Source organism: Rhyacophila brunnea, unplaced genomic scaffold (genome assembly GCF_057557595.1).
Source record: "Rhyacophila brunnea isolate RB1 unplaced genomic scaffold, BYU_Rbru_1.0 scaffold_12, whole genome shotgun sequence".
NCBI classification, from domain to species: Eukaryota; Metazoa; Arthropoda; class Insecta; order Trichoptera; family Rhyacophilidae; genus Rhyacophila; species Rhyacophila brunnea.
In genome coordinates, this window is record NW_028232774.1 from 43,845,574 (window position 1) to 43,871,748 (window position 26,175).

At 30.9% G+C, this 26,175-nt stretch overlaps 1 protein-coding gene across 1 annotated transcript in view; it reads right to left on the reverse strand.

The window, feature by feature from the left end:
* Nucleotides 1-1,438: 1,438 nt before the first annotated feature.
* Nucleotides 1,439-26,175, reverse strand: part of LOC147078198 (uncharacterized) — a 63,779-nt gene continuing 39,042 nt past the window's right edge. The window contains exons 2-3 of the mRNA XM_085940222.1: nucleotides 4,066-4,165; nucleotides 1,439-3,445 (exon numbers count right to left, since the gene is read on the reverse strand). Of these exons, the coding sequence (XP_085796348.1) occupies nucleotides 1,533-3,445; nucleotides 4,066-4,111 (1,959 nt within the window). The 5' untranslated portion in view covers nucleotides 4,112-4,165 and the 3' untranslated portion in view covers nucleotides 1,439-1,532. The remainder of the gene's footprint in view (nucleotides 3,446-4,065; nucleotides 4,166-26,175) is intronic.

Here is a 26,175-nt window from a genome sequence, read left to right on the forward strand (position 1 = left end):
ATGTATTAATTATTTACTATGGGACAAAGGATCTTTATTAATAAAACCAAAATTCCAAAAAATTAAATACCTTTATTCATTTAAGCTACAATCTGCCTTAATTGACCTAAAATACCATTATGTTTTTACAAAAGATCAAATATATTTTGAGTAAATTCAATTTTCTTTACTCAACTTTTAAAAGCAATTTGTTTTAGAATTTCGAGCTCTGTATACTTGTTTTACTATATTTACAAAAAAATATTGTAGATACAAAATACTAGAATAAATACTTATCTGTAACTTCTGCTTACTTGAAATAAATGACGATGGTAAGGTTATCTATTTATAACAGTTTCATTAAATTTCTCACAATTTAGTAGTTTGGCCAATTTGTTCGGCAAAGTCGTTAGTTTTATGATACAAAAATGGCAATTATATTCACAATATTACAAAATTTTAAAGATTAAAACCTATAAAATAATTGGCATATTATCTTTGGCAAGCATCTCAAAATGTTATTTAACCATACTGTACATTTTTTTTATATTATAATATTACGGTATTCAAATTGAACATTAAAATTTTAAACAAATTATATATAAGTACCTACATTATAAAATACAATTAAAAAATAAAAGATCCAATGATTCCCTTTAACAGATATGATAGTTAAGTATATGGTATTTATTTTATGAATTTTAGAAAAACATTTGTATGACAGTGACACAAACTGTTGTTACAGTCACATTGATCGACGGTTTCTTGAGTTAGTTAAGATTTTAAACAAAAAATTTCGCACATGTGTTTTCATAACATTTTATCAATTAACTGTTAGTACAATAAATGCAATCATTAATTCTTGCAAATTAAGAAAATAGCATTTAGAAATATTATAATAATATTTCAATAATTTTATTAATCTAGCGAATCAATGAATGCTAAATAATGTATAATAATATTATTTTTCAAAGCACCGATATCTAAAAAAAATAGGTTTCTTAATTTAATGGTAGTTTATGACATTTATGCGATATGCATTTTTATATTATTTTTGAATTAAGGTTTTTAAATACTTTTTACATAATATAAACAGGAAAAAAAGAAAATACAGATTTGGTAATAGGTACTATATACAGAACTGCACAATTGACATGACTCATTGTTGGCACAGTATTCAGACTGCATTCTGAGTCCAATAATGATTTTGATTTAACTTAAATAATCATCCTATACATTATCATTCTTGATTTGGTTTGAATTATGATAATTGGAAAATATTTCAATTTTATTTTGGAAATATCATTGATCATAATACTAATATCGTAAAAAGTAAACGAAAAACATTTATTCTAATCTCAGATCAATATGGATTTTTTATCCTTATTTTTTTTATGTCGGCAACAGCATAAATCAAAATGTTTTTGTTGAATTGACTTTAAAAATACATTTTGCCATAATATATGAGATAATAATGATGGTAAATAAACAATTACCACAAGATACCTTAATAACAAAATTATTGATCTATTTATTTCTTAAAATTAGGCGCGTTATAATGATACATATTCATCAACTTCTAAGGTAATTGGGGGTTCTTTTATAATAGTTTCAGCTTCTTCTTCTTCTTCATTCTGAGCATCAGGCAATGACAGCGTTGAACTTCCTTGCATTGTAACTCTTCTTCCCAATTTATCATAAACTGGACCGGGCTGTTGCCTCTCCATTGTTCTTAAAGGTCTTCTTGGCAATGTCGCATAAGTTGAAATAGGCAACCCACAATATGGAGTCTCAGTAGAAGCATTAACACTAACAACGCCCTTTCCTTTACAAGGTATTTCTAAAAGATCAGGGTATCTTTCACTATCTAGAAATGGGTCTTTAGAAACTGAAACAGAAATAAATATATTTCCATAACCTCCGCTTGGAATCATTCTGGATGCGAAGTCCATCGGAGGAGGATAAACTCCAAACGATGTTGGATACGCAGAAGACATGGGCATAACTGCGCTTGAGTCTTGGGAATGTCTATCGATTGTTATCTGCACTGGTTCACACATCTCCATCGTTAACGAAGATGAACTTTCAGGCATTTTTAAATCTCCATGACAGCTACCAAACATTTCTAAGCTTTGAGTCCCAGATGGTCTCTCTGTGCTCGTTGTAATTGACACATCGAGAAGTTTCTTGTCTTGATCAGTAAAACTTCCGCTATTTTTGATTCTACCTTTTCTTCTATGTCGTCTTCTTCTTCTTTGGTATCCACACATCAAGCACATACAAGTGAAACCCACTACTGATAGAGCCACGGTAAAAACACTACCACTAACTATTCCAACTATTGGAATCAAAGAGTCGGCTTTTCCGAGAGTCACTGCGACAATTTCGTGTTGGATAAATAAAGACACATTTTTGCTCACTTTCCCTAAAAAGTTTTTAGCTTGGCAAGAATACTCGCCAGAGTCGAACTTAGTCAAATTAAACAAACTAATATTAACCCATTTATCTACAAGTCCTTCTTCTACTTCTAGGATTACTATTTGATCTGGGTGTGTTGCATTCGGTGTACCAATTGGAAAACCTCTGAACATCCATGTCACTTCAGGCTCTGGATCTCCTTTTATATGACAGCCAAATGTAACGTTTTCGCCAGATTGCTCCCTGACAATTTTGTCAGTTACGTAAACTTCAGGGTGGCATGCAAAATCATTAGATTGTAGATCTTCCCATAGTTTATCTTTTAGCCTCAAAGGCTCTGAGCATATAAGAGAAACTGAATGTAGCCTGCTCATCAAATACCAATTGCGAAAGTTTCTCAGTGCACAGTCACACTTCCATGGATTGCCTTCGAGAGATAGTGATTTGAGATTCAAAATAGGCATAAAAACTGATTCTGATAACTTTGCAAGGTCATTTTTTCCTAAATTCAATTTTTCTAATTGATCCAGTCTCATAAACGCATCTTTACCGATTGATCTAATTTGACAATTATCTAATTCTAATGATCGTAAATGTGGTAAAGCAGGGAATTGCTCATTAGAAAGTTGCTTTAAAGGATTATAACTTAATATTAGCACTTTTAGTCTATCATTTCCAGCAAAAGTATCTCTTGGTATGACTGCAATTTGGTTATGAGACAGATCTACTTCTATCAGGATTTTGAGATCCCTGAAAGCATCTCTGTGTATTTCTTTCAGTGTTGTATTTTTTAGAAATATTCTCTGGAGGTTTATAAGTCCTACCGATGAAAACTCGTCTTTTTTGAGATAAGTTATGAAATTTTGCTGGAGATCCAAGACCTGGAGTTCTGGGTTTAGATATGGGATTGCTGTTAGGTTGGATGATAAGCAGAGAGCGCTTTTCTTTCCATATGTCCATTTGCACAGGCATGGTGGCGGGCAGTCGGTCCAGTCTGGTGAAGCAGTAACACAGATGGTCATTAATAGTAGGGCTGTCTTGATGATTGCTGGAATGATAAAAAATGTGTACCTACTATAACCAGAGTATTATTAAATATAACATATCATAAATTGGCAGTAATAATCCCTAGCTCGACATATTTGGGTATTAAAAGAATTATTGTTTGTAATTATTATTGGTAATGATTTTTAAGTTGGACTGGGATATTTTTCTAATAAAATATATATATATTAAAAGATCATTATGTGATCCACAAGTAATATTTTCTAGATCTACCTAGATGAAAATCAAATAAAATTCATTAAAAATATTTTAATTACATATTTATTACATATTAAGGGTCCTCCATTAAGCTGTGTATTAAAAATAAATAAACTAATGATGATACAACGAAACAAACATGACTGTTTTTGTGTATAATTTACTTAACAATCTTTATTTCATCTCATAATTAAATTTCTGTAGTAATGGCATTTGCTTAAAGATAATAGAATGGCATTAATCAAATTCGTAATCAGTAAAAAAAAACTGAATCAAAATCAATCATAAAATCTTTCTTCCTTGATATTACCTTCTCCCCTCTGGTGAACAGACGAAATGTATGGCTTAAGATTAACTCTTGGATGTGATTAAAATACTTAATAAAATAAACAAAGTGTAAGTTACCTAATATTGGTAGGCCACGGTTGTGGAGGGGCAAACGCAGCAACATGACAGCGGTTGACCATGGTTCCTTATCTGTCAAACGACTGTGACCATATCCGTTCTGAAAAAAAATAATTTTGTTTTATTACAAGCATTTTACACAAATATTCACTCAATATTTTCAATCACTCATACGGGGCTTTACATGGAAAATAAATAATATATGTGTGTGGAATGCATGAATACATAATAATTATAATAATATTATGTTTAAGTATTTTCTTTGTACACACGGTGCATAAATATCCCCGTTGGAGTGAATCCCGTTGATCACTGACGAAATACCTTCATAATTTACTTGAAAAATGAAATACAAAATAAAGGCAGAGAGCAGGATCGACCCATAAACCTCTCAATAGCCAAGCGCGCATGCTTCTAATTGCGCTATTTGGGCCATTGAATGAATGAATTTTTTTATCGAAGTAAATGATTTTCCTTTATTCAATACAACTATTTTCAACGACTTATAAATCACTATGATATATTAATTAATTTATTAACTTGGTAGCCTTCTATTTTTTACAATGGTAATATTATAGTTTATAATAAATTCTACGGAATGTTTTCATTATCAAGAATACAAATTAATATGCTCAGATTCTCGTGAATAATATAATAGCCAACAGGAAATAAATTGATTTGTTTTAAATCAATACGGTTAATAAGTAAGTAGGTATTAGTCTTGAATAGAGTATTATGTGCTTTTACCTGTAGGAAGGTAAATTAATTGTTTTAGTAAGTAGGTATTATTCTTGAATAGTTCCAGGACAAGGGAGAGTGATCATCCGTCTCATTCAATGAGTATTATACTTAGGCGTAGACAAGTTGTTTGTTTTTTAGATTCAATAATGAGGTTACAGCTAAAATAGTTATTTACTTTAAAAAAATAGCCTGTAGAATTGATTAAAATTACATTACCATTGTGTATTATAGTACAGATCTTAAACGTGTTATTTCATACATGTACCTACACATTTGTGAATGAAAATAACATACATAAGTACCAAACACGAGATTCATGTATTTTTTTAGTGAATTATTATATTTTGAAAAAATACTAATTAAATTAGAACAATTAGTACCTATAAATACAACAAATTTTACTATAGGTAGTCACAAAGGTTTCACTTATCTCACATGTACTCGCCACGTATTTAAATATAATACAAAGCATTTCCACCGTGAATTGACAGTTAACACAACAAAAGATATATTTATATAATATTCTATACTATATTTAGGTATTGTTGCACGTTATTCGGATCGACTGAAAACCTACAACTGACAAATTTTTAAAATGTAAATGTATATCGGTCCGTATATCACCGTGAGTATGGTAGAGTAGTGGACAGAATGTCTACTTTCGAATACATAGGTATATTATAGGTGTGTATAATTTTTCAATCTATTTCAAAACATGAAGCTACCTAATAATATGTTGGGTAAGGGGACAAAACTATTTTTCACAAAATATTTTTTTTTATAATGTGAAAAATGGTAACTGTAATCGTAAGTGTGGATTGAATAATATAAATATGCACTAATTTATGTAAAATTATAATATGTATCTTGTTTGTATTTTTCGGTCTTGATTTTGAATCGACATAATACATTCTGAACTATCTTTAATGCCAAACCATAAAATGTACAGGAAAGCGAAATTTATAAATTACGAACCTATATTTAATTAGATTTTAGTTATGTAATATCGAAATATTAAAAAAAAAATGTTTTTCAAATTACAATTAAATTTGGGGATTTTTTTCCAATTTCAAGTTTATGAAAAAATTAATACATTGGTAAATAATGTAAATTTGGATACTTAAGAAGTGGCATGAAAATAATTGCTTCTTAAATTCAATATAATCCTACGCATTTAGGTTTATAGAGAAAAGTTGGAAATTTCATAGAGAAACGATTGATGTAAAAAAATGTATTTCGAAAAATTGGCGTTTAGGATAGTTTAGAATAAATCTTGGATAGATGATAATTTAAAAAAAAGAGTGTCATGATTCACAAAGTGTTGTGTTTATAAAATTTTACTGTTTTTTTTATATTTTCAAAAATCATATTTGAATTTCACTCAAATAAAAGAAGTCTCTGAGTAAAGATCAAGCAACCTATTAGAGCATAAACTGCATTAAATCACGAACGACACGTTATGTCTTTTGAGTAAAATCCAATAAAAGAACAATTTTGACACATCTTTGAAAAGAATATAAAAAACCCTTATCAGTAAAATGTTTTTGTAATGTGTTTTTTACCCGGGTCAAGGTCACTGCTGCGATAAAGCCTGCTTCTTTTAATCTGTTTTATTATTATTTGCTACGCACAAGTATAGAACGATTCGACAAAATGATTCTTCGAAAGTATTACGTCTCAAAGCGAAATACCCCTACGAGACTTGAAGCGCCGAAGTGAACAAATAAAATATAATATAATATTGTATGAGATTTGCCGAGACAAAGAAATCAAGCTGTATTCTGTACAGTGTATAAGCATTTTACTTTCACAATAATATATTGTAGTTTCGTATCATGATTAAGTAATCCTTTTGTCATTTCAGGAAAGTATTAAGTGTACGCGTGTTTTCGCAACTTCGAAATAGATTTTTAATAACAGATTCATATTAAAGCGTTTCAATATTGTGGAAATAATACAAAAAAGAAAAATAAAATAACTAACAAAATTAAGCGTGTGCTCTTTATGTCCCTTTTATTTTGTAGATTTCAAATATTAGTATTTTTCCATTATAATGCCTCATTGAAGCAAATGAAACGATCCTGATTATAGAAATAAACAATATAATTATTATGGAATACATAAGTATTATGAATTATATTTTATTTTGATTAGTTACGTAGTCATATATTTTTAGTCTTAAAAAGTAAGTTTTAGTTTTATAAGGGACAATCATTGGACAAATAATATAGTTATCCATTGGAACCCATAAAGTATAAAACGTCCACAAGGTAGACCTAGAGACCGCTGGATCGATGAATTGATAACGTTCTGCGGAAGTACGTGGCAACGCAAAACATATTACCAAGATAAATGGAATCAGCTTGGAGAAGTTTTCATCGAGCAATGAATAAATTTAGGCTGATTATAATGATAGTGATACATAACTAGACGTTTTTAAGTATAAAAATTTGATAAAAAAATAACCAAAAATATTTATTTTAAAAATTATAACATTTATCTCTTGGTAGTGACTATTATGATGTATATAAAAAATACGTATAATAATAATATTATACATAATTTTATTTAATAGGTATATCAATAAAATAACTGTTACTACAAAAAATATTAAATAAGTTTCATTTAATGGGAATTTGAACCCATAACCATCGTATTCAAAGTAATAGCATTACACATAACATAACACTGCGTGGAAATTTCATGTTGGCAATAAGCTGCAGGGATTGAAATATCAATAAATGGGCAGAGAAAATAAGCAACAATTTTATAATACTGCGTCTGATAAGACTGGAGACAAGGTGGAGAGCCATTCATGGATGGCCATTCATGGAGCCAATGGATAAAGTGCATCTCTCAAATTTAATGATCTCAGGTCAAAGCAAATTGCAAATCACTTTATAACTAAAATACCAGTTTGATATGAAAAGTAGATTTTAGTGTCATTTATAATAGTTTTGATATTAATCCAGACTATTGTGTCTCGTATAGGTTAAAGGTTGTGTAGTAAATGTATGGATTTTCCAGAATAAAAAGAGCTCTCTTGAACCGGAAAGAAGACATACTGTCAGCAAAGCAACATTTTCTTTCTGCGAACAAAGATAGAATACTTTCAGCGTTGCCAAAAATCAATACATCTCGCTCCCATTGCAAATGAAGTCGTTCCGATATTTTCAGTATCGGCAATAATTTATTCAGTTAAAATTTAAATTCACGTGAATAATTGAATGGCGTTTGTTAGAGAATGAAGAGCTTTTGTTTCTCAAGAATAAATTATTTCGTTCGAAATACTTCTTTCGTTATTTTTCCGCAGTAAACGAATATTGGGGTGCGTATTTCCTTTGGTACTTTTACAGTTTTTAAATTATTAGAAATATTATCACTTATAATGGTTTTATTCAATAAACGTATTTATTTTAAAATATAGGAGATAATGATATCAAGTCAAAACATAGGTTTAAGTTTCATAAATTTTATTCTCCTATAATCTCACAACATTTAGAATGATATAAAATAATATGTAAATTTATGGACGTAAAATAATGTGATAAGTTGAAGGCAAAGTAAAGTAAAATGGATTGCTAGTTCCAAGAACCAAAATAAAAGTGACCTCTAATGTGACCGATGGGTGATATTAACTTTACTTCGGTCTGGTATTACCAGTTAAATTCAGAATACCTTTCGTAAAAAATTTTGTTCTCTACCTTTCCATATACGTGTAATAATAAAATATCGTATTTGTAGGTATTGATTATTTTTAAGATATTTTAACACAATATTAATTGAGGGGTATATTGGTACGACCGCGTTACAAACACCCGAGCTCGTGAGCGGACACAGCAGCCTTCGGTGATTGAGATAATCACGAAGAGACGCTTTACGTGGCTGGGACATGTGTGCCGCCAAAGAATGTGACACTTCGTACCCTTGTGGCACAGCTTCAAGGGTTCCGTCGCCGTGGCTGGCCCTCCCTAACTCAGCAGCGGTGCTATAAAAACGACCTACGCGCTGCAGGTCTGACATGGCGGGAGGCGCAAGAGTTGGCTATGGACCGAGGGAAATGGCGCGAACTTGTGCTTATTCTATACCCCAATGCTGGATCGTGACAGGGTGAAAGAAAAGTTGAGGAGATTAAGATATCTCTGTATTATAGATGAATCCTTAATTTAAATATCCTCAAACCGAATAACACTGAACTAAAAAGTTATGCTTAGAATCAAAATTAGAATATTATAGTGCCTTACATACATTACGAGAGGATAAAACTTTTCATCTAAAAAGTTCAACGGTATGCGTAGTAAAGATATATGCTACGTATACGTAAATTAAAATCTTACAGCAGCTCCATCATACTGTTTACATGGAGATTGTCCTGACGATTACTGACTTTGATAGTGAATCGCACAAAAAGAATATGAATTTCATTAATCATATTCGGATAGACTTGCGAAATTGTCATGGCATAGTCTAGTGCAGTATTTTTTAACCTTTTTAACCTTTTCTTCGGACCACTGAAAATATGAGAAATGGACTACTAAAGCAGAAATAAATATTATTTATATGGTAACATATAACATCGTCTGATCGCGGTTGATTTTGTCATGTATAACCAATAATATATTTTAAGAACAAAACACAATGCACAAACACTTGCACAAGACATGTACGGGCTTTGAAGATTTTATTAGAATTTCTAGATGTATTTGGACGCCAAAAATTTTCGAATCGCCAGAAAAAATATGCGGACCACCAGTTAAAAAAACACTGGTCAAGTATATCCAAGGGCGGAGGATATAGCGTTTCACCGATAAACATGTTGTTTTATCATGAGTGCGTTATGCTCCGAGACTGGACCGTGATAAAGGGAAGCAAGTCAATTACTAATAATGTACACACTGTTTTTTTGCTTTAAACTTATAACAATATTCGTATTGCCGCACATAATTGAATATAAAATAATATTTATTAAGTATATTTCCATTTCACAATAGTAATGATTTTACGAAATTACATTTTTCAAAATTTCACTTTAAATTGATAGTTTTTTTTTTGTTTTTGCTTGATGCTATTATCAATCTACATTCTACAGTATAATACAAAGAAATTTACAGAGGGTTGGAGCGGGCTATGGAGATAACTGGGCGGCCAGATTCTCACTTATTAAGGTATGAAAAGGTAAATTACCATGTTCGATTCTAAGGAAAGGTCTCTATAAATATAAAATTTTGGAACAGATAATTGCTAATCGTTAATCTTATTTATTTATTTATTATGAACTTGCATTGGATAAAATACACAATGTAAAAATAAGACGATTTTTTAACTAATTGCAGGGTTTAACCCTTGACCCATGGCTGTATATTTATACAAAGTCAACCACCCTGCGCATTAGGCCAGCGTATGTGAAATATTCTATGTATCCAAAATGAACGGTCTCAAAAAAGGTTATTTGCAACTTCTCAGTAGTATAACAAGATTACAATATGTACTCAAATAACATCATCTTTACAGTTTTATCTGTATCAATTTTATAGATTATCACATAAAATATTTAAATTCACCCATAAGTTTCTAAGCGATAAACTTCAAATTTGAACATCAAAATTCATGATCTGGCGCATTGAATCTGTTTTACTGTTCTGAATACTTTTATCCTATTTTCCAGTTATTAATTTTACCTATCTGATCTGTTACATAGCAATATCGGGCTATTCGGTATTTTCCCCACCTTTTCGGGAGTTGTCCAGGTAGCTTTTTCCTGTCAAGTAGGTAAGATCGTCATCGTAATTCACGCCAGCCTCGTAGGATCCATTCGAGCAACGTGATCCCTTCGGTAAAGTCTTATGGAATAAACTCAACGAATAATGTTTCATATTATTCGAAATGTTTTTCTTATGTAAATACTTCATATTATATTACCGCGAAGGATGTTTTTATAGATTGACAGCGGTGTTGACATATCTGTGGTTCACAGGTTTTTTGTTTGTTTTGAAAACAGATATTCCTGTAAAATTACACGATGTCCGGGAATATAATATTATGTAATCTTTTCAAATAATACACTTAAACTCCATAATTTTATTTATACGTTCGTTTTAAGTAGGTCAATATACGTTTAGAATAATTCCCATAAAGTGACATTATTGTGTATCTACATTTAATATTATATATTAAAATCTCTTTAATTGTATTAAATATCAATTCATGGTGGCAATGCATGGTAAAAAAGATTTAAAAAAATATTATTTTTAGCACTGCAATAGGCGATGATGTCCAATAACAGTAGTACCTATAGTGAAATCACGTAAATATCCTGTGACCTCAGCGAGAATCGAACTTGTAGCCGCCAGATTGAAATAAGCAGATTTGGTCCCGCGGCTGGACCACAATAAGCATGTTGTTTTTTTAATGTGCTTTTAATTCAAGATTTGGTACAAGGATTCAGTGTTATTAGAAAAATGTCATTTAAAAAAATCTTTCAATATAACCTCCACTCCGCGAAGGTCTACATTTGCTTCAGAGCAAAGATGGTGATTTCCTCAGGTATTTTATTCATTCTGAATTGAGTTAGTTATTAGAATTTTAACATCATATTTTTTAATTATCAGCCGTCAAATTTTAGGTAGGAAAGTCATTTCTTTCACATTGTTTCTATGGGAATATTACAATAAAACATCTGACGATTTAGAGAGCTTTAATATCAGTAGAAACAATGATATTCGACGCTGACAAGGAAGATTTCTTCTCGATGGTGCAACCAAGTGAAAGACGTTACGGGTCTTAAATAACTTAATCCTATTCAAATGGCAAATTTAAAGATTGCTGAAAAGTTATATAGTGGTGCTTTTAGACAACGACCATTGTATTTATTGTAAAAAATACAGAGGAAATACAAGAAAAGAGTTTATTTTTACAACATTACTGATCACTTTGAGTCGAAGTGAGTCAGTCGATAGCATTTATTTATTTTATTCTAATTAATAAAAACCAACGAAAATAATTTGATTTTTGAAGTTATACGTCTCTTGGTGCGTTTGGGAAATCAAGTCAAAGTGTATTTTTGGCGTGTGTGACATAATTTATTTTTTCACATGAAAAAAAACGCACTTGATTGGATTCGAACCACCGATTGTTCGGTTATCAGCCGAACGCACTACCTTTACGCCACAATATGATACTGCAATCGTGACGAATATAAAGTATAGTAATTTTATAGTTTAGAATTGTTCCGTTGCCTAGGCAGCGAATTTATTACTGTCGGTCATTTGCAATTCCTTACGTAAACAAACGATTAAACGTCAGAGTGACAGTTAGTACTTTAAAAATAAAAACAACGAGAAACCATTGTATAATTTAGTAATAAAGGTTAAAGTGTATAGAAATAAGCCAACGGCATTCCAATAAGTTGTTCTTGAGTGTGTAATTTAACAAGATAATTAAGAGCTAGTCAAATAATCTAGTTTTTCACGAGCTTTGTTTTTGTTTTCTTACGCCAAAGATGTATAACTTCTATCGGACATACATAAGTACACGCACCGATTTTTTTTGTTTATACAGAAAGTATATTTTTTTCACTTTCACGTTTTTTTTTAAATTAAATAAAAATTTTCTGTGTATACCTACTGTGAAATAAATATTTTTCCGTCTGTCAAATACATATAAATTTCAACGGAAATATGTTGAACTAAACAGAAGGTTCTTAACTATGCTTGTACGCAGTAGTGTCAGATAACACTTTTTGTTGTCGTAACAAATTACTATCATATAGCTTGCGGAACACAACTGTAAATAGGCAACATGTACAAATCCTTGCTTAAGTAAGTATGTCGCTTTAGGTGTACGTTATCTGAGACACAATATATAAATGAGATATTTCGTTAAGTAATGCGGCATGTTTTGATAATTATGATGAGAAACGTTTTCCTATTATTTTCCATTTTCGATACTTAGTTATTCTTGTTTCAGTTAATTTAGTAAATGGAGGCAACATATTGGCCATAAAACTGCTCAATATTTTTTTTCTAAAAGGTTCAATTAATCTCACTTACTGATTTTTTTCATAATGTTCTTCAATATTTCATTGAACATATTATATGTACAACAATATAACATAAAATCCTTTTATAAATTGCTTTGACAATTGTTTTTTTTTTTGCATGAGCTGACAATTGTCATTTATTTATTTATCTACACATAAGAGTAGCATAAATTACAAGTTTAGGGAGATCAAAATATTACATGAAAATATTTAGTATAATAACTAGTACCTATAATTATATATTTATATGTATAATATATTATTAAAGGAAAAAACATAGTTGAAGATCTAGATATCGATACTGACAAGACTAATAGAGCTAATATTATATCTGGCTGAAATACGATCTCTTCTAATTGTTAACTTCAGTAGACATAATGTTTTAGCATACTTAAGAAAAGTAAATCAGGTAAAGTCATTGATACATCCATACAACATAAATTAAAGACATCTCAGTAAAAAAAATTAAAGATGTTGATAATATTGTTAATACAGTATTAACAATCTCCAATTATTTTAACATGTTATCGATAGGGTTTGCGACAATCTAAATATATTAGTATTCAAAGCAAAAATGAAGAGAACATTAGGAAGATCTCGACTAACTGTTACGTAGCGACCGAATTCCACTGGCTTCTCTCTAGCAATGATTCTCAGAACTTTGGAGTGCAGAAAAGAGTCGTGGAGTATCGTCTAAGGCAGTGTTTCCCAAAGTGTGGTACGCGTACCCCTGGGGTACGGGAAGAGTTTGGTGGGGGTACGCCCCGCACCAGGCTTTAGCTGCGCCTGGTGCAACAAGCATGAATACGACATCAATACAACATTCATGCTATAAGTTTTATCGCATGCGGAAGAAGAACAATTCTTGGAATTGAGGGTGGAAGGAGATTCCGCAGACAACGTGCAACGTGTCAATAGCATTTAAGTCATAGTTAAAAAACCTAGAAATATGTACATCATATAACTAATCTTAAAGTGATTTCAAACCAAAATTTACAGCAATATAATTTTTTACGATCAGTAAACTCGTTCGTGCGAACCGACGCATAAGCATTTCCCGCAGTCCGAAGGAATGCTTATGTGTCAGGTTTCATCTGTTGTATTACAAGAATTAACAAGTAAATGGTGCATTTCTGCTACATTGTAGTGAGAAATCCATTATTTAATTGATAACATTTGTGTCATAGTCAAATTTAGCAGACAAATTTTTAAGAAATAATCCACGGTGTGGGAACAACAACGGTCAGTCAACCCACGCCGTTTCTGATATTCCTTTGTCTACTTTTGCTATAAGAACCAATGTCGCAATACAATAGTAGCTAGTACCTTCAAATCGTTCAAACTAATTACACGCTTCTCGTTTCGACGTTAAATAATTTTCATTGCAAACACAATCTTCGTAAATATTATTTGTAAACTTCTCGTTGTACGATCTGTAATTAAACTTGTATTTTTGTTTGGTAAGGGATAATAAATTTGGACTACTTTATCACGCATCAAAGCCCTTCTGTTCATTCGTAACCTACCCATCATCACACTCCCTTACCTACAGAATTGACTTCAGACGAATTCTTGATAAATAAATATAAAGAGTGTACTTTAACATCATTCTGGTTGCAAATGCAACATGTGTATCCAGTTTTGACAGAGAAAGTCGTGAATTACATCTCGTTTTTTCCAACTTCGTATCTATGTGAAGTTGCTTTTTCAGCATTAGACATTAAGTCAAAAAAAGTAACAGAGAGTAACATCTCAGATTAAAATTAACAACCAGAGAATCAAATTATGATGATCTGTCTCTACATAAACAATTTCATCCTTCTCTTGATTAATTATAATGAATGTTATTTATAATATAACTTTTATTTATTTTAATTTTACTATGAGCAAATTTTATTTTTCGTTTATTATTATTTTGTTTATGTTGGTACTAAAAAGGAAAAAAATAATTATATTTTGATTGTTATTAAAGTATATACATTTTTTTATTGACGATGGGTACTCAGTGTTACGAAAATTGTTGAAGGAGTACATGGATGTCAAAAATTTGGGAAACACTGACTCTAAGGTAATGGATGTATAATCAGTGAATTCCGTGACTCTCATCAATAAACAAAATGACAATAATAATATATAAGAGGAATACGTGTGCAATGTACGTGTACAATTGTGTCACTAAAAAAGCAGGCATGCATTTTGATTTTGCAACTTTTATTTATTATGTTACGTAGGTACCTAGTTGAATACTACGATAGTTTATTGAACACATATTTATAGAGTTTGACTACAAAAATTTAAACAGCATTGGTAAAAAGCTACAAAACTTATTATTTGTTGTAGAAATGAGAAATATGTAAGTACATAATATATAAATGAATGCTTCCTGTTTTTGGGCTTAAACAATTCAGCCCAACTCAAAGATATCATTCTGAATACAACTTGAGCCAGATGCATTAAAGATAATAGTTAGATCGTAAAAGTCAGTCATGGCATATAATACTATATACATGCATATGGATGTATATTACGAGAATCTCGTTAATCTATCGCGGTGGATCACTGAAACTCCGTTTTGTCTCTTGTGGTATGATGTAAATCGCCCAAAAGTTATCCACGTACCGTAGTCATACTGAATTAATTGAGAAATTAATTTTAATTTAACTTGCTGCATTCACACTACCTTTTCTTTAAAGAGGTAAAAGATGACAGAAATATAAAAAACGGTAAACTAAAATTAATATCACTATAACATGATAAGTTATACTTCTTTTGGTGCGTTTGGGAAATCAGATCAAAGCGTATTTTTTGCGTGTGACATTGTAACACACAATTTATTTTTTCACTCGAAAAAAACGCACTCGATTGGATTCGAAACATCGATTTTTCTGTTATCAGCCGAACGTACTACCTTTACGCCACAGTATTATACTGCAATCATGGCGATTATACAGTATAATATTAAAGTTTAGAAACGTTCCGTTGCCTAGCCAGCGAATTTATTATTGTCGACCATTTGCAATTCCTTACGTAAACAAACGATTAATACTTTGGACGCGGAAGACGCACACGGTGCGTAATGACCAGGCGGCCGATCGATGTAATTAACGTGCATTTTAAAGGGGGCAATAAAATCTCATTATCTATTCAGCAGCGAAAGCGTTAAACGTCAGAGTGACAGTTGGTACTTTAAAAATAATAACAACGAGAAACCATTATATAATTTAGTAATATAAGTTGAAGTGTAAAGAAATAAACCAACGGAATTCCAATAAGCGGTCCTTTTTCTTGAGTGTGTAATTTAACAAGATAATTAAGAGCTAGTCAAAGAATCTAATTTAACACAAGTTTTGTTTTTGTTTTGTTACGCCAAAGAAGTATAACTTCTAACCCGCGTACATAAGTACACACACCGATTTTTTTAAATATTAAGTCACGACGTGAGAACGTATAAAATATTAGTTGTATTAAAATGCTATATTTGTAATTTAAATTGACGTAAGTACTATTCAAATATATATGGTGTTATACTAAAAGAAAAATATTTGACTCTAAATAGTAAGGAGTATATATGTTGTGATTGCGTTGTCGGAAAAGTCTACAGTTTTTTGTCTGAATCTTAGAATTCAATTAATTTAATAATGTAATTAGAGGGTTGTCGTAAAACGGCAATATATTCTTAAATCATTGTTATCTTTTTTCGGGTTATGAATGTTAAAGTTTATGGAAACGCTGGTCCATATTAATTGAACAAAAAATGTGACGTTGGCATATCGTGCATTAGGTAGCTTTAATGGAAGCATAACTCAATGTACGCTTTTTCCACTTTTGGCGTCGTCCTTTATTTGAAAGAAAAACTAATTTATTACACCACGACCCAAAGTGGTTCCACCTATTGATTTATTATACCAGCGAATGTTTTTTCCATGTTTATTTATTGTCGCGACCGGCCAAGATAACTTTGTAAAAAGTATTAATCAACATTTCGGCCTAACATTAATTATAATCATAAGCATAATTTACGGTGCGTAGGTGTTTGCTAATGTATCCCGGATTCCAAGTAATACAGCCAAGTTAACAATGAATTGAAGCAAATAGTATGTGTACATCTTGTTGTGTTGTCGAATCTTTTGTATCAACACACATGTGGGAGTTTCCATTTTTGCTCCAACACCCAAAATGGTAAATACAATAAACCAAATATATTTTATTCACACCTTAAAATTAAATTGATTAAAATCGGTACCTATGAGGTGTAATTTTGTAAGTGTAATAGTAGATGTAATTCTTCAGCCACCTAGTTCAAAAAGAAACTAATAATTTAGAGAGATTCATCATAAGTGAAAACATCAAAAGTCGATGCAAAAGGTGGAAGTTGGGTCAGTGAATACTGTCAGCTAGACAAACGGTAGGTATAATGCATGGGTCGCTCTAGAGACATAACAGATGAATTAAAGACTTATCATCCAGTTAAGAACCATGAGGGTACCACAAAAATGACGGATATTTAGTTTGAGGTTTAGTACTAGTTTTCATTTTTTTGCCAAAAAAGCATTGTCAACTAAATACATTTATAAAATAATTACAAGATAAAAAGAACTTTTTATATACAACGTTTTTAAATTTTCTGTTGAATCATATAAACTTGACTTGACTAGCTTAAACGATCAAAAAAATTGTACTTGATAGAAATAATACTGAAATGTTATTTTGACATTTCATATGGATTTCCATAGTAACGCACGTATATATTAATAATTTAGTTGCTAGGACCCCAGACTAGCAACCAATAATAGTGGATTGGGTCACGGATTTATTCCGAAATAACTTTTCATACAAAACAGAATTAACTGAAAATTAATTCAATTCTACTTAAAGATGGGTAAAAGTATTATAAGAATGCATTGGCATCGTGTTCTGATATAATCTAAAAGTTTCAAATGTCTAGCTAGTCGAGAAGTTAGTTAAAAGTCGATTGCAAGGTTTGTACTGGATAAACTACCACCGGACAAATAAGAATACGACCTAATAAAAACGTTGTAATATGAGTGTTCACAAGCATAGTGAACCAAGGCCATTCTGGTTATTTTTGAGTTAGCTAGGTTCAAACATAATATTTGAGTATTTTTTATTCTGTATGGGTATGATTTCCTTTACAATAATAACTTAAATGGACTCAAATATATATATAACTACTTATAACAGAATTATAAATACTCAAATATTATGTTTGAACCTATCTTACTCAAAAATAATCAGAATGGAATTGGTTCACTATACCCACATAATAGTTTTTCTTATTATTATATATAAATGATATTAAAAAGGATATTATAGTAAATAAAGGTCTTGGTGCCCCTTTATGAATTATCTATTCTCAAAGTAGTAGGAAACAATTAAAATTGTGTTTTTAACCATAAGCTTAGTTTATTCTCAGAAGGCTTGAACCATTGTGAAAATTATAAATAATCTATATTTAAAAAAATATTCACAAACTAATCCTGACATAAAAATTCACAATTCATGATATCTTAATATAGCATTGTTAATTATTATAAATAGTTACTTGGTAGAATAATTCCATTTTAGAAAATCAACTTACTAATTATAATAATACTAGCTGACCCGGCAAACGTTGTTCTGCCATATAAATTATTTCTAGTGAATATTTTGGTTGTTAAATAAAAAATAACGAATGTATCGTAAGTGTGTGGGGATGGGATCTATGACAGAAAGAGGAATGAAGCGCTGTAGACGATGACCGCTGATAAAAATTAAAAAAACACCAACCATTCATTTTCTCAATTCAACATGAGTAATGATGTTCATAATGAATGAATTACCTGTGACAGGATCTCGTTGTTTAATGTTTATGCAATATCCGTCTTATCCCTTCCAGAAAATTAGCGGATATTGGAGAGCGTCGTATGAACGGTGTGTGTCAGCGATGAACTCCAGATTATTGTTTCTTTTTCGAATCACGATTTCTCGCGTCGATGTGCGGTCGCCAACCATGATTCCAGCAATGTCGTCAACAACAGGTGCATTGAATCGACGCACGTGCTCTCCAGATGGTGTTTTATCAGGACTGATGACAATAGCGTGATTTTCACTTTGCAATTTGTGCATGTGTGCTTTGAAGAATTTCAATAATTCATTGTGCTCATTCAATAGGGCGTCCAGTTCACCGACGATGCGCCTGGCATTAGGATAATTGAGATTATTGTAGCCGCAACGTGCATCCACACGATTGATTTCCTCACCGCCCATGAAGTAGATTTGTAAAAAATTATGTGGTTCGTTTGGCATTGGCAGCAATGAGCCTATTTTGTGGTATACTTGGCCTTTGATTTTGAACGTAGAATGGAATTGTTGACTATTTGCCGCAGTATTGTGAACTATTTCTTTTGCTCCGAACGAAGTCATTTGGAAGCATGAATTGAATGTGTGTATGGACTTCAGGAACAGGTTTGAATCTGGAACCGTGCCGATGAGCAAGCCGTTCAATGGTTCTGGTGGTATCTCAATTTCCGGTAGTTGCACTTTTCCTGATGCGCAACACATCCCGGCTGACTCATGTTTGAATTTGAGCGCATGACAATAGGGATATTCTTTGTCCATAGCACCAATCAGCACTTTCGGATGAGCGGAATATTTAATATCTGGCTCGTACTCGAATGCAAGACGAAGGAACGAAGCGGATGTAAATGCTCGATGTACTTGTTGGCGTTGTCGGTTATTTGCTCTGCGTGTGTTAACTACGAACCAGCGCGCTTGGCTCCATTCCAATTGCCGTTGTTGATTTTGTTCAGCTCGTGCCTCTTGTGATTGAGATGCACGCAATTGCGACATGCTCACACGCACGTTTTTGTTATCTTGTTGGATTTGTTTATCTGTTCTTTTTGCTCTACTATTTCGCATGTTTGTTGCTTTATTCGTTCGACGGCCCAAATGGCCCTCCTTGCGTCTTGCTGGCATTGTGCACTGTAATACACGCACAGAAAAATAGATAAATTAAAATAAATCGTACAAAATTTTGCACGCACTGCGTTGTGATATGCCGAATGAAATGTCAAAATGACGCTTCTCTTGAATTCTTCTTGGACGTAGCGCCATCTGTCATTCAACAACATAAATAATTTCGTTCTGTTTGAAATACGAACGACGGTTAAATTTTTTCATACAAAAATAATAAAATCACGATTAAAAATGAGAGGGTGGGGATGGGAGGGTAAAAATTTGGTGTTATAGGTATTTTTTGATGATAAATAATAAAAAAAATACAAAAAAAGTTGTCAAAAAAATAAAAGAAATTTTTTTCTGGATAGAGATACCCTAATCACCTAGCGGTATGAAATATACTTGTTGACTTATTCTCATACCTAACAAATATACATTTAAAAAATCATAAAAATCGGTGAAGCCATTTCGGAGGAGAGGGACCACAAACATCGTGACACGAGATTTTTATATATATAGAGATTGAATTTCACTACAATCTACATGATTAGCTTTTTTAATGGCATACTACCGTTATGGCCCAAGACCACAAAAGAATGGCTTGTCCTTGATTACATAAGAAACGAAAGTATTTATTTAAATATTTTTTTTTAAAAAATACTATGTTTTAAAAAAAATATATTTAAGTGGTTAATTTCCATTAAGTTCCAAGTATTTTTTTTTAAATAATCACTAAAATAAGAATATCTAGTCTACTGTTGAAAGTAGAATGCACGGACCAATCGTTGCTGTATAATACCTATCGTCTTCCTTATAAATGTAGAAGTTAGTAGGTATAAGTAATGCATTTATTTACTATCATAGAAGAATACTAGATATATAATATCAAACGCCATTTAAATGACGACAGATAGACGATATTTACTTTTTAGAAGTAATTTGAAAGTAAGTATTAATATCGTAGTTTAATAAATAATCATCAAATCTTATACATATACAAATGTTTTATAATACAAAAAAACATAATAATACTTCAAATGAATTTAAAATATAATTTTTTCACTGATTTATTCACATTTTGAATCAATTTAACAAATTGAACATCCGCGAGAAAATACAAGTTTCTATATTGTGTTATAAAGTCCAGAATCAATTAAAATAATATCCGCCACAGTGATTAGCAAAAAACGATATTCCGTGTAAGGGATTTGCAGGGATTACGGCTCAATATCCCACCAGCCTACCCTGCTCACGAGTTCAATAAAACGAAAGATAGACTGCTATTTTTTTCGATTACTTTCTCGGTCTCAAACGATTTGGTTTTGAGTTTATCCGACCTGAGCATTTGTCATTTTTAAAAGGATTTATTCAATGTAATCACGTATAAGATCTGCAATATTTCAAATATTTTTTTTATTTATTTATATAACTACTTATACCTAGTCTCTCTTTCTAAGCTAAATGTAGAATTTTTATGATTAATTGTAGTTATTTACTGTTAATCGTGTATTTGAAATAATATTGCATTGGAAGATATCATCCTAGTTTAAATAAAATTACTACACAATTTCATTATATCATTTATTTATTCTACATAACAGTATTTATCCTTATTTAGGTCCATATTTTTAATTTGTAATTGTGCTGTTTTTCTTTGATTTTAAACTCTTCTGTTACATATTAACACAATGCTTACGGGCCCTTTCAAATAATTTTGTAATTAACGTGTTAATTTGCATTTGAAAAGTAATTAGCAAATTAACACGTTAATTAATGAAAAGGGCCCGTAAGCATCGTGTTAATATTTGGAACATACGAGTACGAAATTTAAAAAATCTCACCCACTAGAAAAAAAATCTTTTTAGAAAAAATACGACACCCGACGGGACTTGAACATGTAACCGCTAGATTTGGGTCAATGAGCTTTTACAATTAAGCTACGGGCATCTTACATAATTGCAGCGAATTTAAATGATAGTTTTTAAAGTTTTTGAAATTTTTATCAAATTAATAATTTTGTATATTGGTTTTTGACATTAAATCAAGGTATCAATTAAATACCTTGATTACTAACCGACACCACAGATCACTCTAAATCAATATAGAGAATGTTGCATCCTTAAATCTTGTTAATTATTGGTTCAATAAAAGAAATAGTTTATTATACGAGTACATATTATTTAACACATAGGTCATTATTTATTTTTTACACTTTACGTACCTACAAATATTACTATAATATTAACTAGGTATCTAATTATTCTAAATAATCGACTACTGTTGAACAAAAAATTATTCTCCGCGTGCTAAAACCGTAAACTAACAAGCCCCTCATGTTAAGTTAATCGCAATTCTGTTTGCAAGCAAGGAACGACCCTAAATTTATCATTTCATTTTAGGCTTCCGTGATGTACAGATCTATAAATAATTTAAGAATTTGATGCTTTTTATAATAAAAATATGTCTAAAACGATCGGAAAAAATATTGAAATTATTATTAGTAAACTTTTTGTTTATTGCGTCGTACCTAAAAAGAAAGCCGATACATTTTATATAAACACGCGTTGCCGCCATGACAGGTGCGTTACTGAGAAGGCTTCTATATGCTACTACAGCGACTTTCGGTTATCGACGAGATCTTGTTGTCAGACAGTAGCTACATACGTCAATTTATAAGTTACTAAAAAATTAGATACCTACTCAAAAATAATAACGTAGTGTCTTGTTTTGTCACGCATTGCGATAATATCATAACCAAATCAAGGCCAAACGCGTCTTGGTATTATATGATAAAATATCAAAGATATTCTTAACATAATAATAATCAGCTAATACAATTGAACTGTACTCTTATACAAGTTTGTTATCATTTAATTTAATCAATTATATCGGCCTTAATAATTAATTATTAATCAATTATTTATGAAAATAAGTTTGATAGTACGTTAAAATTTTCTAGGTCACATTTTCCAAAGTCGAGCTAATGTCACACGGGATAAGCACTATAATATAAAGTAGTCTAGATCTATAAGCCAAGGCAATTTAAAGAAAGAAGTATTTATCGCCTTGGAGGCTTGTAACCGTAGCCACAAAGTAATGTCACACAAATAAATATCGATCACTTTAATGCGCCATATCCATCGCATTACTGAAGTGTGTACTTAAATTCATAATGAGATTATGTACCTATATTTATAGGTTAAAACAACCGCATGACAAAATATTATGAAGGTTAACATAAAATGGCGCAAAATAAGAAAAACGGGATATTTTTGTTAATTTTATAATACAAGTACTTATTCATTCAAAGCTCTGCACTGGTAAAAATGGATGAAATCAAGTACCTATCTATCAAGTAAGTATTTACAATCATTAAAAGTGTTCGTCAAGGATAAATGTTACCACAGAACAGGGTAATGCAATAATCACTTGATAGTCAGTCGCTATGTACCAAAGTTTTGAGGCTGTGTTCAACTTATTACTTTATGATGGTCAGATCATTAAAAAAAAGAATATTTAATATGCGTAATTCATTCACATGATTGACAATTTAAAATAACATATTCTTTAATGAGTGTATAAGTTTATCCAATATATTCCAAACTCGATATTTATACTTAATTACAACCTCACCCAGAAGCCGATCCGCTTTTACCCTTTTTTTCCCCCGCATACTAAAATAAAACAGAGATTATATTACACAGGTCACGTGATACGTAGGTACTTATTGCAAAATGAAAATATTTCACCCATGTTAGATGAAAGGTCCCGGGATATGTTATAACCTTATTCAAACCAAAATCATCATAATATATTAAGACAGTCGATTATTTAATATGTAATTGCTAAATATGCATCGTTAAAGAACCAATGATAAGCTTACACAAACAAAAAATTCAAAGTTTGCTTGGTCTCGTATATTATATTATATACCTATTTATGGTATTGGGACTAATAAGATAAAGATGATAATTATAAGATAAAAATAACTTTTTATATACCTACAACGTTTTTAAATTTAATAATAATTAAAAAATTAATTTTTTTAAAAAACAAACAAACAAACAAACACATATAGATTACTGAAATGTCATTTTGATTTCCATAGTAACGCACATACATATTAATAATTTAGTTGCTAGCACCACCCACTTAGCAACCAATAATAGTGGATTGGATTACGGATTTCTTCCGAAATAACTTTTCATACAAAACAGAATTAACTGAAAATGAATTCAATTCTACTTAAAGATGGCTAAAAGTATTAAAATAATGCATTGGCATCGTATTCTGATATATTCTAAAAGTTTTAAATATCTAGCTAGTCGGGAAGTTAGTTTAAAATCGATTGCAAGATTTGTACTGGATAAACAACCACCAGACAAATAAGAATACGAGCTAATAAAAACGTTGTAAATAAAAATACAACATTAATCCCTTTGCGATAAGATTCTGCTAACGCACTCTAAAGAGGGAGAATATCTTTAAAGGGCCGTCACTTTAAAATATGTATCGAAACAATTATTGTTCAATTATGCACATAATTAAGAAAGAAAAATTAATAAAGGAAAAAAGATAAGTTTATAATTAATTATAGATAATTGTCGACAGTATCACAGGTTGACGTGGATGAGAAGTTTTCCACCCAATGCTTTGGCTAAGTGAAGGATCCTACTGATCTTTGAATGTCTTCAGTTATTCAATTATCTATAGCCGATAGAATTACCAGAAGGTTCACTAAATATATATAGCTATACCATACCATTAACTGGAGTCACAATTCTAAAAGGCAAAGAATAATAAAATAAAAGCATAAGTTTATGAAAATTCAAGTTGATGTATCTAGTAATTCTAGTTGACTTGAATAAAACAATATTTTTCTACTTTGTAGAATTATTATGCGCGCTACAATTCAGGCTCTCAAAACTTACTAAAGAAAGGCTCGCAAACTTTTGACTATACAAATCATTATGTTTTATTATTTCACGAAGCTTTTAAAAGTGCTCAACAGTTACGCCATTTCCCAAAATTATAAAGCTCTCTAGGGCCTCCTTATCGATTCAGCCAGCATTCGTCCAACACAGCCTGTCCGTTCCAACAGAAAGCATTACAAGCCGCCTGGTTACTTTACTTTGAAAGGGTTATAATATACGCTCGACTACGTCCGCAGTTACAAGGGTTCAATATTTAACCAATGTCTGTCTGTCAAACGATGGAACGAGCTTTGTTTTATAAAACAATTCCTGCTTCGAAGAGTGCTGTCGTTCTCTGAGTCATCGCACAATGCTTTATAGATGCCGTAACAGAAACTTAAAGTTTATCTAGTCAAATTAAATGTTTTGTTTATATCAAAGAATCAAACATATTTTATTATTAATAACAGTTTCAAATATGCCTATTAAAGAGTCGCTGACATTTGGTAGAAAATATTAGAGAATTGAGCTGTCATAGACCATAAGATTGAGGATAATACGTTATGTATACAAATATTTTATTATTATAAGTGACACATTGATAACACACTTACTATTAATATGTTTTTAAAAAATGATTAAATGTCAAAATATACACAAAATATATGCATAAGTATATAATGATTTTAAAAAGTATGTCAAAAAAATGTTGCTGGTATTGAAAAAATATAGATATACGAATGACAAAAAAATCAATACATGTGACGCATTTTTCCATGATTATTCAAGTTTCTACTCCAGGATTAGCAATGAGATAAGGGTTTGTAGTTAATGGACCGCTTGAAAAAAATGATCGTAATATATTTACCGCAACACGGCGCTAGTGATTTTCTTGGAAATCTTGTTGAATAATAATTAATTTGTTCTATCTGTTGAGAACACCAGTTATTATTCTCGCTATTTTTAAAATATACAATTATTTTCAATTCAATAACAAATCAACATAAAGATTAAATTATACTAATTATTGTATATCGTTTTAGCTTGAAATGAAATATATTAGGAGGATTTCCAAGTGATAAAAAACGATACAATAAACTTGATGTAAGTACGATACAATAATATCAGTACTTCTGCCTAATATCTGTCCAGAAGAAGAAACTGCATAATTTGCATGGTTTCACTATATTAACCAGTTTAATAGTTCAGAACAAACTTGAAGGAATGATGTTCTGGTTTATCACCGAGCCTCAAATAATGTATGCGAATACTCTAAGCTTGCATATTGTTTGCCTTTTTACACACGAACTTGGGAGAGCTACGGATATTGGCATGAAATGCTTAGAGTTGAGAATATTATACTCGTAGTTAAGTAACATAGTACTTATATTAATTATAATAATATGATAAAATTAAAAAAAAAACAATACAGAACTTAATATAATAATATATACCTACCAT